Source organism: Puma concolor, chromosome A1 (assembly GCF_028749965.1).
Source record: "Puma concolor isolate L17-30 chromosome A1, mPumCon1.1.hap2, whole genome shotgun sequence".
In the NCBI taxonomy this organism is placed as follows: Eukaryota; Metazoa; Chordata; class Mammalia; order Carnivora; family Felidae; genus Puma; species Puma concolor.
This window is the reverse complement of record NC_141667.1, coordinates 194509526-194529207: the sequence shown is the minus strand read 5'-3', so window position 1 is coordinate 194529207 and position 19682 is coordinate 194509526. Positions and strand designations below refer to the sequence as shown.

The 19682-nt window shown below is 35.9% G+C and overlaps 1 protein-coding gene across 1 annotated transcript in view; it reads left to right on the top strand.

The window, feature by feature from the left end:
* The window catches only part of BORA (BORA aurora kinase A activator), a 28799-nt gene that overhangs the window by 586 nt on the left and 8531 nt on the right, over positions 1-19682 (top strand). Inside the window, exons 2-10 of the mRNA XM_025923467.2 lie at positions 1074-1241; positions 3232-3338; positions 6292-6337; positions 9238-9319; positions 13766-13831; positions 15174-15230; positions 15644-15870; positions 16434-16566; positions 18954-19561. Of these exons, the coding sequence (XP_025779252.1) occupies positions 1074-1241; positions 3232-3338; positions 6292-6337; positions 9238-9319; positions 13766-13831; positions 15174-15230; positions 15644-15870; positions 16434-16566; positions 18954-19561 (1494 nt within the window). The remainder of the gene's footprint in view (positions 1-1073; positions 1242-3231; positions 3339-6291; positions 6338-9237; positions 9320-13765; positions 13832-15173; positions 15231-15643; positions 15871-16433; positions 16567-18953; positions 19562-19682) is intronic.

Genomic DNA, 19682 nt, shown 5'->3' with positions numbered 1-19682 from the left:
CACAAGGCCCGTGCCCTGGTTGGCCTAAGAGCGCGGAAGCGGGGAGTTAAAGAGTCTGTGCTTGTCGTGGGAGCTGGCCTGGCCCCTCGGGAGCGCCCTGGAGTCGCCTATTGGGGGGCTTCCTTTTTACACACACCACTAGGTATGTTCTTTGTAGTCCCTGGCCTTTCCTCTTGTCTGGAATTGGAGAGATCACTTTTCCTTTCTCGGAACCCACCTGCCCACTGTCCCCGGGGTGAATGGGAGCAGCGAGGGAATAGGTGAGGAAGAGTTGGGGGTGGGGGGGGACGCCAAAGTATGATCGTGTAGTGTTGGGAGTGACACTGGCTTGAGTGTCCACCCTGCTCCTCACCCAACGAAACCAGCTGCTTCAGCCTTCCAAGAAGTGGATTCTTTATCCACGGTCGTATCCCCCGATGACTGGAAAGCAATGCAGTCTCGCCTTCTACCCTGGAAGTCAGCGAAAGGAGGATGTTTGAGGAGAGGCAACCAAAGGCGGTTAATTTCTTAGCCCTCATCAGTCATACTTATTTGATTGGTGCTAATGTGGAGGAAAGGCACCCGTGCACAGGCTTCCTCGTCTCGTATTTGCTTGTTGTAAATAACTGTTGTTTAGTAACTGCAGTTTAATAGGCAATTGCTGGGATATCCGAAGGTTGTTCAAAATACTTCGAGATGTGAAATAAAGAAACCATAGGTGTAAGTCCTTTAGTTGAAAAGAGTTTTGTGTCTGTTGTTAACATTTAGTTGCCTCAGATCCATCCTGAACACATTCATATTTGGCTGACTGCTATTTATATGCCACTTAACTTCTCTGAGCTTAATTCTTCTGCAAAATGGTATCACTACTACCATACCTCTCTAGCCTTCAAGGTTATTTTAAGGATCGCTTTAGAAACTATATGTGATGCCTCTTTGTAAACTATATATTTTTAAAAAACCCAAGAGCGTTAGATTTTGAGGTTTTTTTTTTTTTTTTTTTTTTTTGCGAAATATGCTTATTGAATACATTTTAGTTGTCCCAGCGAATGTGGAACTTTATAGTTTTATTGTCCATACTTATTTCTTTTTAGTTTTCTCTCTGGGCTATGGGAGATGTCAAAGAATCAAAAATGCAAATAACACCGGAAACTCCAGGAAGGATCCCAGTTTTGAATCCTTTCGAAAGTCCTGGTGATTATTCTAATCTCCATGAACAAACGCTCTCCAGTCCTTCTGTTTTTAAATCAACGAAATTACCAGTAAGTTATTCTTGACTAGTATTTATAAGTTAGTGTTTACAAACTATTTAAGAAATTTTTTTTTTTCAACATTTATTTATTTTTGGGACAGAGAGAGACAGAGCATGAACGGGGGAGGGGCAGAGAGAGAGGGAGACGCAGAATCGGAAACAGGCTCCAGGCTCTGAGCCATCAGCCCAGAGCCCGACGCGGGGCTCGAACTCCCGGACCGCGAGATCATGACCTGGCAGAAGTCGGACGCTTAACCGACTGCGCCACCCGGGCGCCCCTAAACTATTTTAAATGTAAACATCTTTCTTAGCAAGTTAAGGGAGAAATTTATCATGGAGCACATATATCTGGAATGTGCTTTTTTAGTTGTAATGTTCACTATAGTGTAGTGGTTGGGCTAAAAATAAGTTAGCTAGGTGGATTTTTTTTGTTTTTGTTTGTTTTATTTTTTTGTTGTTGTTGTTAGCATTTCTCCTTTTTTTTATTCAGTAGATAATATGTTGGCTTCCTGTAACTAGATGTAGCTAGATAGTATGATTGTTGATATATTAACTAATACCATATTCCAGGAGAAGCTATGTTCTCTAATTATCTATTCTCATTTATTCAGGAAACCTATTTGAATGCTGCTTTGTATTCGATAAAGTGCTAGACGTAGAGAACAAGTCAGGGTCATCAGACACAAACTCTCAAGAAGCTTGTATTCTAATACAGAGATCACCAAACTATTTCTGTCAAGGGCCAGACAGTAAATATTTTAGGCTTTGCGGGTCATCTTGTTGCTGTTACAACTAGTCACTATGCCTTGTATCACAAAAGCAACCATAGGCAATATGTAAACAATGAGACCTTGCTGTGTTTCAATAAAGCTTTCTTTATGGATATTTAAATTTCATATAATTTTCACATGTCATGAAATGATAATATCCTTTTAGTTTTTCCAACCATTTTTAGCTTGCAGATTGTAGAAGCCAACCTCTACTCTAAAGGAATAGACATAACTAATCTAGGGACTTCAAAACAATATATGTGCCACGATTAGTGGTTAAACACAAGGGTGATATGGAAGGGAAAATGCTCTCTTGGAGATTAGGGAAGACTTCATCCCTCTAGGTTATGTTTGCTGTTATTTGCCACCTAACAAGAGCAAGAACACTGGAGTTCTTTTGAAGTATAATCTCTTAACCTAGTAAATTACCTAGAAAAACTGCCAAGTGTGTGGCTGTTTATATACTACACTTTCATACCAGCTTAAACAAAGACCAAGTGGAGGAAAGTTTTACAGTTATGTAGTTTATATTGAGTCATGAATCTGACCTCGTGATTTTTTATTGAACCTTATTAAATGTTAGCTATATGTTAATATAGAATAGATAATGGATTGGCTGCAATTTAATCCTCAAAGCCACAATGTGTGGCATGTTGACCTTTTAAGCCTGATTTTTGTCAAAAATGCATTCTGAATTACAGATTAGGTTTTGGATAAGTTTTTGGTTCAGTTGGATAGTTGACTACAGAAAAGCAGCAGTGATTACCATTCATAATTATTTTAAGAATCAACTATTTTATGAACCTTTCTAGGCACTTCTGTAGTTAGTACTTCGTTTAGTTTCACTTCATTCGTAAGTAAAAGTAAAGACCTATGATAACTCTTAAAAAAGATTTTTACTTGGGCATGGTGCATCACTGATGAGTATTAATTGTGAAATTTCTATACTTCATTATTCTACTGTGACTTTTTTCCATTATTATGTAATTTCAAAAATCACCCAAATGGAAGATTTGGGTATTTTAAAATAGATATGGTCCAGTCAGTTGGTTTTATGATTTGATTATCATTTGCCATTTAATTTACTGGTAAAGCCAAATTTTAAAATATGAGCTTTAAAATACTTTTGTATTATAACCATTCACATTATTTTTGAAGCTGACAGTTGTTAGCATTGTGATGAACTATTTTAGTTTGCTTTTACTTATAGGTTCACTTTCTTTTGTTAAGACTCCAGGGAAATTTAGATGGTCTATTGATCAACTAGCTGTAATAAATCCGGTAGAAATAGACCCAGAAGACATTCATCGTCAAGCTTTATACTTAAGTCATTCTCGGTAAGTTTTCTTTTCTTGTGTCTAAGTGTAATAATATACTTTCAAAGGGACATCAGAAATTCCAGTGATTGAATATATTTATATGTAAAGATATCAGGGAAGAAAATTTTTGATAGACATTTATTGTATCTAAATGAAGAGTAAATTCAAAGAACTATATCCAGAAAGATTCTCTTGCTAACAGTTCTAAACCTGAGTAGGAACCTTTTTTTTTTTTTTAAGAGATAATCTTCCTCTGCTACTTACGGGACAACTGTGCTTTCCAGCACTTGGTAGAAGGAAGAACATTTTGAAATTTGTATCATTCTACATGGTTGTGGCTTCTCCCATTAATTTTTGTATTGTTTATTTTTTTGGTGGTAGGGTAAAGCAAAATATTCTTTCATTGCCATCTGTGTTTGGGGAAGCTTAAAATCCCTTTACCAAGTTAAGACACATTGAATGAAAGGGTATCCGTTAGCAACAGAGAGCTTTTCTAGACATTATCCAGCTTTGATATAGAACCCTTAGGGATCTGAATTACATCGTGTTGAAGTCAACCTAGTAATCAGAGCAGCCTTAACTTGTTTCTAAGCATAGTGTGCCCCAGACTTGTGATTTGTGCTGCGTGATGATGTCCAGTGTAGTGAGAACGTGCACTTCTTTAGTGCAACAGACCTAGCTTTTTGATTGTGATTTACTGTAAACTCTAATTATAAATAATAGCCTTTGTCAGTAGTTTTGGGGGATTCTTGTTAATGTCAGTTTTATAATTTTTTTTTTTTTTTTTTTTTTTTTTTAATTTTTGAAACAATTGAGTACTGGTAAGACCAGCTTTTATTTTTCAGTCCCAAGGTACATGTGTTGTCAGTCCACAATAATGGACAATTGTTTACCTCTTAACTTCAGAATTCAGTCACACAAAAATGCACACCTGATAAGATGTTTTTGCAAATACTCGTCTGGATGTTTCTGCCCCTTCCTCTCTTGGCTCAGTAACTTGATGACCATTCACTCATAATTCATGTCCATCCAAAGTGTAGTAGAAAGGGAAAAGAATGGGGACAGCATTAAAGAATTTTTAATTAAATGTAAATAACAGTTTTGAAGAGAAGGTGAAAAAACAGAATATCTAAAAGCAAATGAGTTACAAATTAGGCTGATTTTTTTTGTTTGACGCAAAATATATGCTTTATTATTTGCCTCTTGGTATACTCAACCATGGATAGCTATTAATCTATCAGTTATGAAGTCTTTATTTAGCACGTTGAGCAATACTGAAGTAGGATAGGCTATTACTCCCATCTAGAGAGTCAACAATACAATTAACCAAAGGTGTGACAGAACATTTCTATATTTATTAATAAATGATGTATTGTTTAGGTAGGTTTATGGAAAGAATCTTGCTGTATTTCAGTAGATAGATTTGTAATACAAAAGAGGGGAAAAGAGTGGTAAAGACCCTAATTTTAATTACTATTGTAATTCAATGTATGGTTATTGCTTCTACCAAGGATAATGAGTACATTCTCAACAAAATGTGTTGATTCATTCTTAGAAACAGTGGCTTCCAGTGTCTCTTCCTGTGTAATGTGAGTTCCCAATTTCAGTGCTTCCCACCCTTTTGATACTGCTACACATAAAAAAATGATAACTGTAAGACAGACGAGTGCAAACAAATAAGTCTGGCCATACGGGAGGTTAATAATCCCGAAAAGGCCCTCCCTGACTCAGGACTCATTGAAGGCATACCAGTAACCTATATGCATCATGCCAGTGTTCTGTGATGTAATGGTCAGGATACTCTGTCCTGTATGACTTCTTAGAACCTCCTGTGATCAGGTTCTACAATATTTGCCAAAACCGATATTCACTGCTTCTAGCAGTCACTTGACTATTTCAGGTTCTTAAAGTCCCTCTGATGAAGCAGCAAAATGTTTCTGAATGAGGTAATACTAAATCAGAGCTAAATACTCTAAATACTAAATACTACATGCTGTTATTATTATGCACTGTCATTTTGACCTGGTTGTGTTCATGATAAGGTAAAGAAAACTGATTTATTTGCCCCCCAGATGGCTGTTGTTCAAGCTGAGATGTGTGGATTATCATTGTAATCTAATTTCTCATAATTCCCTTACTTGAAAAATTCATTTGATTTTAGTTTCTGAAACATACAATCTTATATAATTTTTGTTAAGCCACAAAAAAAAAATACATGAAAATTTTTGAGAGAAAATAAATTGTTGTAAAAAGAAGAAGTGTTTTAGTAATTTATTGACAGAAAGCAAATGTTCTCTCCTGGAACAGATGTAAGAAGTCCTACAAGGCTAACTGCTCTGTTCTTAGCAGGTCTGTGCCCGGTACTTGAGACCTGACATGTTACGTAACTGATAAATTTGTGTTGCTATATTGCATATTGTATCAAAGTGAAAAAAATTCATTTAGACAGAATTTTACATTGTCAGTATTTTATTTCATAAATAAAATTTTTGCCTCTTTATTCAGAACTGTAAGGATAATCGTTTCTTTTCTTCTATTTCAGAGTAAGAGTTCATTCTAAAATTATAGCTATGATAAACTTGCAGTAATTGAAGAAAAAGAATTTGGACAATTTTTAGATTTCTGTAGAATGAAATACTTCTTAATTTGTGATGGTTAAAGGATGAGGTTTATTCAGATTACTTTATGTTGTAACTAGTAATTTAAAAATTATATCACTGTAAGCCTTTTTAAAGAAAATACTCTTCCATTCACACTGAATGGAAAAGAGGGAGGTAAGCCTAACAGCCAGTGCCAAATATCTAAATACTGTCATTTACTAATGTGATAAGATACCAGTTTTTCTTTAAGATGAGCTTAACATTTGCCAGTTTTCAACAGAAGGAAAGTATTTCTTTGAAAGCTTATTATTTCAAATGTTCAATCAGCTGAAGTAATGGCATGGTTATTTTTCTCCTTTATCTCTGTATAGAATAGATAAAGATGTGGAAGACAAAAGACAAAAAGCCATTGAAGAGGTAACTTAAAACTGTTACTGATCATTAAGCCAGTTAAGCGTCAATTCTGCATGCATGTCCCCTCTTTTAGGATGACTTCCTTCAATCATTTGCCATTCCAGATCCCCACCAGCCTGGCCTGTCCCCAGCTTTGTCAAGCTCCCTTCTGTGCACCCATAAGACGATGTTGTTCATCCATTCCCCTGCCTCTTCTAGAGCGCTTACAATATTGTAATGATTGGTTTAATACTTCTCTCCCCTAGACTAAGGGATTTTTTTGGCCAATATTGTACTTCGTTTGTCTTTTCATTCTCCGGGCCTAGCACAGTTTGTCTTCCTTGTGCCTTCAGAATACTGATGAGCACAAGCTTTGGTTTCAAGTTGGAGTTTATGTAGAGGAAGTTGAATATTTTCAGACCTGAAAATCTAGATTGGCATTGGTAATGGTTTTATCTGTTAATTTGAATTTTTAAGACATACAATATATTTCATGAAATAAAACACCTTACTGAAAAACAGAAAAAAGTGTATTCCAAATGTAGGGTCTGTGGGGTTTTTTTAATAAAAATAATAAACTAAGTTTTTCACTTGCTCCTTTGTTTGATGAATTTCTCTTAGAGCGTAAATAAGGATTAGCAATCTAGTTATTTCCCTTTATGTCATGGCAACATTTATTTTTCCTTTTTCCCTTGCTAGCCCCCTCTGCTTCCCTCTATTCATTAGCTGTATTTGGCCCTTCTGCACCCCAAAGACTTCAGCTGTGGAGTGTTTCGAGATCCAGTGATGTTCTCCCCCTCCTGCACTTACTTTTCTAGTGTCGATATTTTCCCTTTGTGTTTCAGATACAGCCTATTTCTTCAAAAACCATTTCACATAATGTACTCTCAAACATTATTTACTTCTTTATCCAGAAACTTCAGAATTTGCCTTCTGATCGAATCACTTGATTCCACCACAGTTAGATATTCTCAGACTGGTTCCCATTTCCCAGCGTTTTAGGAAGTATGCTTTCCCTTTTGAATCCTCAACTTTAAAGGGAAATTCAGTAGAAAATACAAGAAAATGAAGTCAGACTGAAGATTAGGGTCAGTGTATCTGAAACAAATATATCAGAAACAAATTAAATATTTTTAAATGTATAAGTATTTGAAAGAATAAATACATGTAGGTAGTAAAAACAAATTTAGACTTCAAAGAAAAATTATAAAATGAAAACGAAGAGCTTCTTGTTTCCCATCTTACTTCCTGAAAGTAACTCTGTGATATTTATACTTTCAGATTAATTTTATATATATAATAGCCAATGGCCTTTAACAGTTTTGCATAAATAGGATCATCATTCTCGTATTATTTTACATCTTGCTTTTTTGGCTTAATAATGTTAGTTTTTTTTATTTTTATTATTATTAGCACATTTGATTTTAATAATAGTGTAGTATTCCTTTGTATGAATGTGTCGTATCCTAAGTCAGCCCCTATTGATAGATGTTTAGGTTGTGTTTGGTGTTCTATCACAAATAATGGTTCAGTGAACCCACTTGTACACATCTTTGTGTAATTGAAACATACTTGCTAAGTCAGAGGCTTTGTTTGTAATTTCAGTTTTGATAAATTTTGCTTATACTGCCCTCCCAAAAGGTGGTAACAGTTTTTACTCCAGGCCGCATTATGGTACTTTCTGTTTTCTCATTATCTGCAATACTGATTATTTTCGAACCCTTAATTTGTTTTATTCTTAACACTTTAAAAATTTCATCTTGTTAATTTGGATTTGTATGTCTTTCATTTTGAGTCAACTAAATACATTGCTTCATTAGTCTATGGGTCCTTTTTTTTTTTCTGGGAATTGTACATATCATAATCTCTGCCACCTTCCCCTCTTCTTTCATATCTTTCCTCGTGTCAAGGAAATTAGTTCTTTATTGTATGTATGGCAAAATATAAAGAAAATGTTTTGGGGGTGAGTCCCATGTTGGGTGTAGAGATTACTTTAAAAAAATTACATCTGTAAAAAGAAAAAATACAGGAAAGAAAATGTTTTGAATTCCCTCTAAAACAGAGACGGAAGAGGAAAATCTTGTAGTAGGCTTTATTTTATATCTTGGATGAAAAAAGGAAAGATACGTATCCAAATGCTTTATCTCCATTTGAGTATACTGGCCAGTGGCGTACCAGTTAATGTTTAACAACTGGCCCTTTGGTTGTGGTAAGAGTATGAGTTTTAGAGACTCCTGCTGTCTGTAGTGTAAATACTCCAACCATGGCCGGTTTTGAGACGTGACATCACTGAATGATAAAACAAGGGCAGTGGTGCACCACTATATGTGGGTGTTACACCATACTGATGCAAAAGACATAATCTCAAGAGCATGGGTCCTCATAAGTGTAAAATAATTAACAGGTAATGAGTTGGGGCATATATTACCTTTATTTTTGATATAGTTTATTTAATTGTAACTTTACAAGTTTTTAACATTAGCTTTAACAACTGATGCACAAATTTCCTGAAAACTTACTAGATTTTGAGAGCCAGTGTAAGCCAGTTCCAGCACACCATTCATACTAGCTTACCTGTATTCATCTATCTACATTTATTTCTTTCCTCTTATTCCTCCCTTTTGTCATCCCCACCTTCCCCCACCCAAGTTGGGAGGAATTAAAAATATTTTCTGCCCTTCGATTAATATTGAGTAGTTGAAATATTTAAGTGGTTGAAATATTAACATTTCTCTTTCTATATATACTGTAAATTTCTTCTATTTCACCTTTGGTCATTTGTGCTTTTAAGTATTAAAATTTTTAAATGTAACTATAAAGTCTGTGTAACATGTTTGGTGATTATTTGATTATTTGAAAATAACAGATACTTTTTATATTTTGGGAGGAATTCACGCCTAATTGTATGACTTTAATTTTTCTAGTTTTTCACAAAAGATGTCATTGTACCCTCTCCTTGGACTGATCATGAAGGGAAACAGCTTTCAGAGTATCATTCCAGTAAATGTGAGTTGTATTAAAAATCATATGAATAGATAAAAATCATAGAATCATAAAACTCAGTGAATATAAAGCAATATATAGTAAAGTGTCCACTTGTCTGCTTTGGTAAGGGGCTTGATACACATTAGATTTCTGGATACCAGAAGATTTAACCTTTTAAGGATCAAGCTTCCAAGTAAGGAATGAGCAAGTCACGAGCATAAAAGGCACAGCATAGAGAATACAGTCAGGAATACTGTACTGGTATTGTATGGTGACAGATGGTAGCTATGCTTCTGAACACAGCACAACAGAGTTGTATAGAGTTGTCAAATGCACAGAGCTCTCTTTCCCTGCCCCTCCCTTGCTCATGCTTGCACACGCTCAGTCTTTCTCTCTTTCTCAAATAAATAAACTTAATAAAAAAAAAACTGTTTAAAGGTTACAGTTTAAAACATGATTAAAATGTACTGAGTTCTTATTTGGGGCCATTTTATTCTGATTTAACTTTTTCTTCATGACCGTTGTGAATATCAGTTATGGTGGTTGCAGAGGATTCATTGATGCAGAAATAGTTGGTATTGAATGAAGAACTGAGTGGTTAATGATTTCTGCCCAATTTTCCAGGTTAATTTCTAAAACGAAATTCTTAAATTGCTTTGCTTTTTGCTAATTTACTGATTTCTTATAAAGGTAGAGGAGGTATGGACATCTGACCTCTAGGACAAAAGAATATAGCTGATTATCTGCAATATTGGTAAGGAAATTGAAGGACAAGCCAGGAATCTTTCAAATATTTTTCCACCCCCAGGAAATGGTTGTATTTGCTCTCAATGTCCTTTGAGTTGTGAGCAATGTTAGAGTATTATACATATAGGCTCATTTTCAGTGAAGTTGCCCACTCTTTTATGTAGCATGCATTAATTATGCTGTCAGTATAAGAGAGACTGTTCCTTTCTTTAGCAAAAACGCAACAATAATAGGTAAAATGGCTTGAGCACTCTCCATGTGCCCTACAGTGCTAAGTACTCTCAGTAATTCCCTACAGCAGCTCACCTGCGGTAGGTACTATTATTGGCCTCATTTGATGAGAAAACCTCGTTTTAGAAAGGTGAAAGCACTTGTTCAGAATTACAGAGATGATAGAAGTGGTAGAACCTGGATTCAAAACTAGGCATTCTCAGTTGGATTCTGTATTCTCAGCCATTATAAACTGAAGGTCGCGTGCAGTAGTAGATGGAGACCTGGGCTGGGAGACCTCCTGCTACTTTAAATCTGTAGGGCTGATCTGGATCAAATTATTCAATCTCTTTAGACCTCAGCTCTTTACTTGTGAAACAAAGGAATTGAACGACATAGTTGTCTGTTAATGTCCCTCCCAGCCCTAAAATTTCTATCCAAGGTGACATTTTCATAGACACTACTTTTATTTTGGGTTTTTGAACAGATGAATCAGCCTTCCTATGTGGTCTCTATACTGTGTTCAGAGGCAAGAATGGTTTTGTTTATTCACATTGGCTTATACTGTTAACTTTTACTATTACTAATACTTATGCAGCAAGGCACTTCAATGAATATAATCATGTGTTTTTATTTATGGTCTTCAGTGAGATTTTCTTTAGATTGTACACACAGGCTGAGAATCTCTAGGGTATAGGCTATGTGTTTCCCTGTTTTGACTAGGCAGTGCCCCCCTGCTCTCCAGAATGACTGCACAGTCTACACAACCAGTAACAGTGCCTAGGATTCCTGTGTCCCCACAGCCCTGCCAACATTTGGCATTATCCATCTTTCACATGCTTGCCTTTTCTATGGGTTGTTTGACATTCTAAGTGATTGTTGAAATTTTCATTTCTTCATATACTAATGATCTTTGAAATTTTCTTTCTTGTAAAATACCTATTAATAATTTATTGGTCATATTTTTAGGATTTGCTGTCTTTTTTCTCTTGTTAATGTCTAAGACACCTTGTATAACATAGTTATATTGGTTCTAAACATTTGAAATACCATCTCTCATTCCTCCATATATACACCATTTTTGTTCTTCATGTCTTTGGTTGCATAGAAATTCTTATTCTGATGTAATCAAAACCATCAAATTTTTTTCTCATTTTATTGTGTTCTTAAGCTTATTTAAAAAGTCCTTCTAAAGACATTTGCAAATGACATATCAGACAAAGGGCTAGTATCCAAAATCTATAAAGAGCTCACCAAACTCCACACCCGAAAAACAAATAACCCAGTGAAGAAATGGGCAGAAAACATGAATAGACACTTCTTTAAAGAAGACATCCAGATGGCCAACAGGCACATGAAAAGATGCTCAATGTCGCTCCTCATCAGGGAAATACAAACCAAAACCACACTCAGATATCACCTCACGCCAGTCAGAGTGGCCAAAATGAACACATCAGGAGACTATAGATGCTGGCGAGAATGTGGAGAAACGGGAACCCTTTTGCCCTGTTGCTGGGAGTGCAAACTGGTACAGCCACTCTGGAAAACAGTGTGGAGGTTCCTCAAAAAATTAAAAATAGACCTACCCTATGACCCAGCACTGCTAGGAATTTACCCAAGGGATACAGGAGTACTGATGCATAGGGGCACTTGTACTCCAATGTTTATAGCAACACTCTCAACAGTAGCCAAATTATGGAAAGAGCCTAAATGTCCATCAACTGTTGAATGGGTAGAGAAATTGTGGCTTATATACACAATGGAGTACTACGTGGCAATGAGAAAGAATGAAATATGGCCCTTTGTAGCAATGTGGATGGAACTGGAGAGTGTGATGCTAAGTGAAATAAGCCATACAGAGAAAGATAGATACCATATGTTTTCACTCTTATGTGGATCCTGAGAAACTTAACAGAAACCCATGGGGGAGGGGAAGGGAAAAAAAAAAAGAGGTTAGAGTGGGAGGGAGCCAAAACATAAGAGACTCTTAAAAACTGAGAACAGACTGAGGGTTGATGGGGGGTGGGAGGGAGGGGAGGGTGGGTGATGGGTATTGAGGAGGGCACCTTTTGGGATGAGCACTGGGTGTTGTATGGAAACCAATTTGACAATAAATTTCATATATTGAAAAAAAAAAGTCCTTCTGGGGGAAAACAAAGAAACACTTGCAAAGGATTTGAAAAGTGTAATAGTGCTGCAGTAGGTGTCTTTCTAATCTAAGAAGGTCAGAGGAGGAATGCTGTTGGAAGATAATTTAAGCTGAGACTTAATTAGCCAGACTCAGCAAATGAGGGAGGAAAGTCAGAATAGTATGAGAAATACCTAAATGTGAGAGAGAAGCTGTTTGTTTATTTATTTATCTTAAAAAAAATTTTTTAATGTTTATTTTTGAGAGGGAGAGGGAGGGGCAGAGAGCAAGGGAGACACAGAATCTGGAAGCAGTCTTCAGGCTCTGAACTGTCAGCATAGAGCCCAAGGTGGGGCTCAAACTCAAGAACCTGAGCTGAAGTCGGACACTTAATTGACTGAGCCACCCGGGCACCCCAGCCACCTGTTTTTTTTAAGATGTTCACATAACTAGTGTTTAGTTGGAGGACGACTGTGCTAGAGACAGAGACAAGGTTTTGAAGGGCTTCCTACGGTGCTAAGGTGTTTGGACTGCAGACTGAAGGACATAAGAGTTTTCGGCAGCATAGTGCCTTGATTATATTTGTTATAGAAGGTCACACTGCTTACAGCAAAGAAAGCATTTGAATGTAGAATTTTCTTTTTTATTTATTCTGATAGCATTTAATAGGAGGCTTTAATTCACTTGCCCGTCCACCCACTTTCTCATTCACCCATTTATTTATTTAGGTTTGTTAAGTTACTATATTTTGTAATGTTGTTTTAAGCTTTCTGGAGTTTTTTTTTCTTCTTCTCCGTGCCTTTTCCTCCCTTTTATTTTGTTTATATTAGTCATTTTTTTCATTGTGTGTTTGTTTTTTTATTTGATTATTTTCAAGTTACAAAACTTAGTAGTCATTAATTTTCAGTTAAAAAATTATTTTCACTTACTTTTGACTCCTGTTATGAAAAAAAAAAACTGAGCATGGTTTTATCAAATTTTAGGTTTTGTCAAAATGATCTGGCATTTTAATTCAGACAATTTATCTAACCCATATTGCAAAAACATTAAGCAACAGAGGACTTGAGGACTTTGAGGTATGCTAACGTGCATCCTCAATCTTTTAAGGTTAACATAATGGAGAGTAACCGTACTTTCCTTAAAAATTGTTACTTGGTGCCTCCTTATTTGCTGTGGCAATCCTTTAAGTTTTATCTTTGTGCTCCCTCAAAGTTAAAAAACTAACAGAAACATGCCAAATTATTATATATGCAGACATTTATTTTTTAAATGTCGTAAAGTAAAAGTTTTCACTCTGTTCATTTTTTTTACTCTGAAAAAAGTAATCCTAAAGTAAATGAAGAATATAAAATATAAGATTTAACACTTAAAATGTTTTACAGGTATTAACATAACTAGTGAATCTCCAGTTGGAAGAAAGCTTACCATCCATGCTGAGAAAAGCAATGGTAAGTATAAATATAATCTAAAATGAAGAATGTTCCACATTAAACTACATTTGATTTTAAATTCAGTTTGTGTGATAACATTTTACTCTGGAATTGAAATTATTTAATTATGAATGAACTATAGGAAAGCTCATTTTAAAAAATAATCAGAATAGATATATCCTGCCAGTTTTAGAAATAGCAGTAGTATGTGTGTGTGTGTGTGTGTGTGTGTGTGTGTGTGGTTTTTTTTTTTTAACTTTTTTATTTATTTCTGAGAGACAGAGCATGGGGGGGGAGGGGCAGAGACAGAGGGAGACACAGAATCCAAAGCAGGCTCCAGGCTCCGAGCTGTCAGCACAGAGCCCAACACGGGGCTCGAACTTGCGAATTGAGAGATCATGACCTGAGCCGAAGTCGGATGCTTAACCAACTGAGCCACCCAGGCGCCTCAGTGTGTTGTTTTCTTGTTCAAAGCATGTGAGTTGTTTTCTGGTTTGGGACAGCATTTAAAAAAAAAAATGTGTGCGGATATTGGGAAATCTACCCCCAAATACAGGTGACCCTTGAAGAAGTTGGGGGCTTGGGGTACCAGTGCCCCATGTAGTCAAAAACCCATATATAACTTTTGACTCCCCCCCAAATTTAACTACTAATAGCCTACTGTTGACTGGATGCCTTATTAATAACATAGTTGATTAACACATATTTTGTATGTTATATGTATTATGTAGTGTAGTTTTACAATAAAGTAAGTTAGAAGAAAATGTTAAGATCCTAAGGAAGAGAAAATACATTTATAGTACTGTACTGTATTTACTGAAAAATGTGCACATTTAAGTGAACCCATGCAGTTGAAATCCATGTTATTGAAGAGTCAGGTGTATAGGCTGGCTTCTTTTTTTTTTAAGTTTATTTATTTTGAGAGACAGAGAGAGAGAGAGAGAAGGGTGCTTGCAAGCATGAGAAGGGCAGAGAGAGAGGGAAAGAGAATCCCAGGCAGGCTCTGCACTGTCAGTGCAGGTCTTGATCTTATGAATTGTGAGATCATGACCTGAGATGAAATCAAGAGCCAGACATTGAATCGACTGAGCCACTCAGGCGCCTTAGGCTGGCTTCTTTTTTGATTCCAGCACCAACAGTATAACCAGGAATTAACTCTTGGCGTTATCAGGTTTATATCAGTGCTGGAAACTGCTTAAAGAAAGTTGGCATGTTAGTTAATAGAATACATAAATGAAATCATTCAGTTTGGCTGAAACAGCATGGGGAGATGGCTGATTGGGAAGCACATGCTAAATTGCATGTAATATGCTTGCATTGATTTATCTGTGTTTGTATTTATTTATCTGCTTGCTTCCAGCTGCTTGTCAGACATTGCTGTCTCTTCCTGTGGATTTTAATTTAGAAAATGTATTAGGTAAGTATTGTATTTGTTTAAACCTTTAATAACTTAAATAGAAGGTTTTATTTTGATGGCTTTTCGTAAATGGAAATAGGTGGCAATGTCTCTAAAGAAGTGGGGAAACCATCCTGAACTTTCTCCTTTTAGCATGGCCTTAATTAGCCTTTTTGTGATAATGAATTTTACTGTAGACATAAACTATTCATGGGCACATCTTATTGGTATTACCTATACTAATCATGAAGTACTCAAAAAAGAATAATTTCAGATTGCCAACGTCACATATGCAATTAAACCTTGCCCTCTTTTTTGAACAAAATTCAAACATACAGTACATGCTGGTTTCTTAAAAAAAATCATATAACTGAAGCATAATTGCTCTTCAAAATGACTAGCTTTGCCTTTTATTCTGTTAACATTAAATATAGGTGACTATTTTAGAGCTGATGAATTTTCAGATCAGTCTCCTGGAAACCTCAGTTCTTCATCCCTCAGAAGAAAGCTATTTTTAGATGGCAATGGAAGTATTTCTGACTCCTTACCTCCAGCTTCTCCCAGAAGTCCTCGCAGTGGTGCTCAAGCCTCACTTGAGGTTTTTTATTCGATAGATTTATCTCCTGTACGGTGTAGGAGCCCTGTGCAGACCCCAAGTTCGGTAAGAAGTGCACTAAAAGTGGTGGTTAGTTTGCTATGAGATGGACCTCGATGCTCATTTTACATTCCAGGAATGGTTGTTGTGGATTTTATATTTCATGAGGATTAGGCTAGTTCACATTTTGTCGTTAGGAGTGTTTTTGGTCAGCTTCTGTTTCTGATTTAGAGGTATATGGGATGACCCGATTTGTCACGAGTCTCTAGAAATTTCAGTGTAAGTTGTTTACTGAACTATGTAAGATTCTCAGTATCCCACAACTGGATTGCCATTAATGGAGTAATTTAATTTAGAGTTGTTCATAAACAGCTGCTAGGATGAAATAGAATGGTTTGTTTAAACACTGCATTTATATTTTATTTTGATTAACAGACTCTATTTCAAAATTTTTGTAACAGTCTTCTTAATTGTCCTTGCTATAAGATGCCTTGCCTTTTGGTGGATGACCAAACTTTATATGACCTACTTTATAAGTGTGTTTTGAAGATGAAGATAAATAACATATGGTGTATATAACAAATTAAGAAAGAGAACCATGTGATTTTATTTATTTATTTTTATCACAGGGGCAGTTCTCTTCCAGCCCTATTCAGGGGAGCACAAAAAAATACAGTTTGGGAAGTATAACCAGCCCCTCACCTATTTCTTCACCCACTTTCTCGCCAATTGCACTTCAAATAGGAAAGACTCCGCTCTCGGGTATGTCTCAGAATAAAATACCTATTTGAAATTTCATGTTACTATTATTTGTTATTAAAGAGGTTCTTTTTTAGCTTGTTCGAACTATAGAGCTCTAACTAGATGAGCTCCACTCACCTTCTGAAATTTAGAAACTGGCTTTTTTTTTAAAGGAACAATTTACCTTCAAAAACTGGATTCTCAGCAAAGTTCTGTGCTACTATTAAACACAGGTAATCTGATTAGCAGTATTACATCAAGCATTCTTATAAAGGGAATCAAAGAAAGATGGCAATTTTAGAGTTCAGTTGGTTTCTGTATGCCTTCTGACCTGTAGGGTCAGGCTTTGGTAATCAGATATTCATATTTTGTAAAGATACATTTGAGTAAGGTTTTAAGGTATAGTGTGTGGAGATTTACATATTTCTCTTTACACTATGTCAGTATCTCTGAAAAAAATTATAGCTTCTTTTGAAAAAATTCACAATCAAAAGCTATTCATAATAAATAAAATTGGAAAGCTAAAAACTACTTTTATGTATGTATGTGTACTTTTGTACATACTTTTGTACATACTTTATGTATGTATGTGTACTTTTATATAAATACTTACACATGTACTTTTGTGTGGAGATAGACATACACGGACCACAGTTCTGTATTCTGCTTTTTTAGCAAAGTATGGTATCATGAATATTTTCATAGGTCATTGAAATCATTTATTTTTATTTTTATTTTTATTATTATTTATTATTGAAACAAAGATTTTGAATCACTATATAATATCCCATATCATGGATGCATCATTTGTTTTCAGCCATTGATAACTTTTAAAATGTTTCTAATTTTTCTTTATCAAAAACCTGATTATTTTTGTATTTACATTGTACTGTACATATTTATATTTTTAGGTTAAATTCTCAGAAGTAGAATTATTCAATCAAAAGGGGTGAATGTTTTTAAGGCTCTGGATGAATTTTATCAAATTTTCTACATAAAAGTTTGTATCAGTTGAAATTTTTATCAACAGTATGTAAGAAAGTCAGTTTCTCCCATCTAGAAACACTGGTATTACCATTCTTTGTGAGGTTTCTTAGTTTGGTATATTACAAAAATGCCTCTTACTGATTTTTGTATCTTTGATTATGATGATATTGAACTCTTTCTGAATATTTATTGGCCATTTATTTGGGGGGAGGGATTCTTAGTATTTTACTGTTTTTGTTGAATAAATGCTTTCTTATTGCTTTAACTTCAATATTTTTTATTGTTTGTGTGGCTGAACACTTCGTATGTTTATTTACCATTGGGAGGATTGGTTATGGAATCTTGCCTATTTTTTTTTTGAATGTTTGTTTATTTTTGAGAGAGAGAGAGAGAAAGAGAGCGAGCAGGGAGGGGGCAAAAGTAAGGGAGACACAGAATCCGAAGCAGGCGCCGGGCTCCAAGCTGTCAGCACGGAGCCCAACACGGGGCTCGAACCCACGAACTGTGAGATCATGACCTGAGCCATAGTCGGACACTCAACCAAGTCACCCTGGCGCCCCTTGCCTATTTATTTTTTTTCATTTTTGTTTTCATTAAGCCAGTGAAGTTCTAAGAAGTATTAACATTGTAAAGCATTTTTATCATTTTGATTATCATTGTTAAGGTCTTTGACTCATTTTGTTTTGTTTTAAATATTTATTTATTTTTGAGAGAGAGAGGCAGGCGCAAGTGGGGAAGGGCCAGAGCAGAGGCAGGGCTGGGGGTGGGGTAGGCAGAAGATCCGAAGGAGGCTCTGCGCTGACCGCGAGCTCAATGCGGGGCTCGAACTCACAAGCCTTGAGATCACGACCTGAGCCGAAGTCAGACACTCGACCGACTGAACCACCCAGGCGCTCCATTTTAAATTCTTTGTTATTGCAAACACTATTCTACAGTTTTTTGCTTGCCTTTTAACAAATTGCTTGTAGTATTTCACAAGGTTTTTACATACTTCATTTACCAGGTACAGCTATTAACTTGTAGCTGTCAGCTGATTTATCCAGTATTTTCTTTGTATATGAATAGTATTGTTACTATGATAATATTGTATGTGAATATGTAAATGAGTAATATACAATGTTAATATAATATACAATATATTATAGTAGCAATATGTTTATGAGGAAATAATTCTCAGGAAGTAAATTATTTTGATAATTGAAAGGAAGTACCAGAGGAATTCTTTTTGAAGAGTCTTACCCTACTTAAAGAGACACATTCATTTGCACTGTTGTTTTTAACACCTAAATTTCACTTAAGTAAATAGTACAGTGTTACAGAAATCCAATTTTTCTGGCATTAAAACACGATAATTACCATTCAGTAATGTCTTTTCCATTTGTATGTTTTTGTGATGTAATTTTTCCTTTCCAATCTTTTAGAACAAAGGAAGTTTACGTTTCATTCTCCTGATAATTCGTCTGGAACAACAAATTCTAACGGAATTACTAATCCATGCATCAGAAGTCCTTATATAGATGGTTGCTCACCAATTAAGAATTGGTCTCCTATGAGACTCGAAATGTGTACGGGTGGTACTCAGTATCGGACCTCACTGATTCGGATACCCTTTCCCCTTGAGGCTCACAGTGAAAATGAAGACCAAGTGAATCTTCCTCCCACGGATGCCTCATCACCAGCCATGGACACCGCTGCACACCTGCGGCAGTTGGACAGTGACACTTCTCCACGTGGCACACGTGTAGTAGTGACCGCCATGTCTATCACACAGAATCAGTCCAGTGCTTCTGAGAAAGAATTAGCACTGTTGCAGGATGTTGAAAGTGAGAAGGAGAACAACACTGTGGACATGGTTGATCCTGTAGAGATAGCAGATGAGAACACTTGGATTAAGGAGCCAGTTGATAATGGGAGTTTGCCCATGACTGATTTTGTGAGTGGGATTGCCTTCAGTATTGAAAACTCTCACATATGCATGTCACCTCTTGCAGAAAGCAGCGTCCTTCCTTGTGAAAGCAGTAACATTCAGGTAAGATAATTTAATATTCTGGAGTCCTTTACTTTCTCCTGTACTCTGTTTTTCTCAAAGATTGTACTAAGAAAGAAAATGGGTTAAATGTGAGGACTGTAGCAGGAGCCCCTGGGTGGCT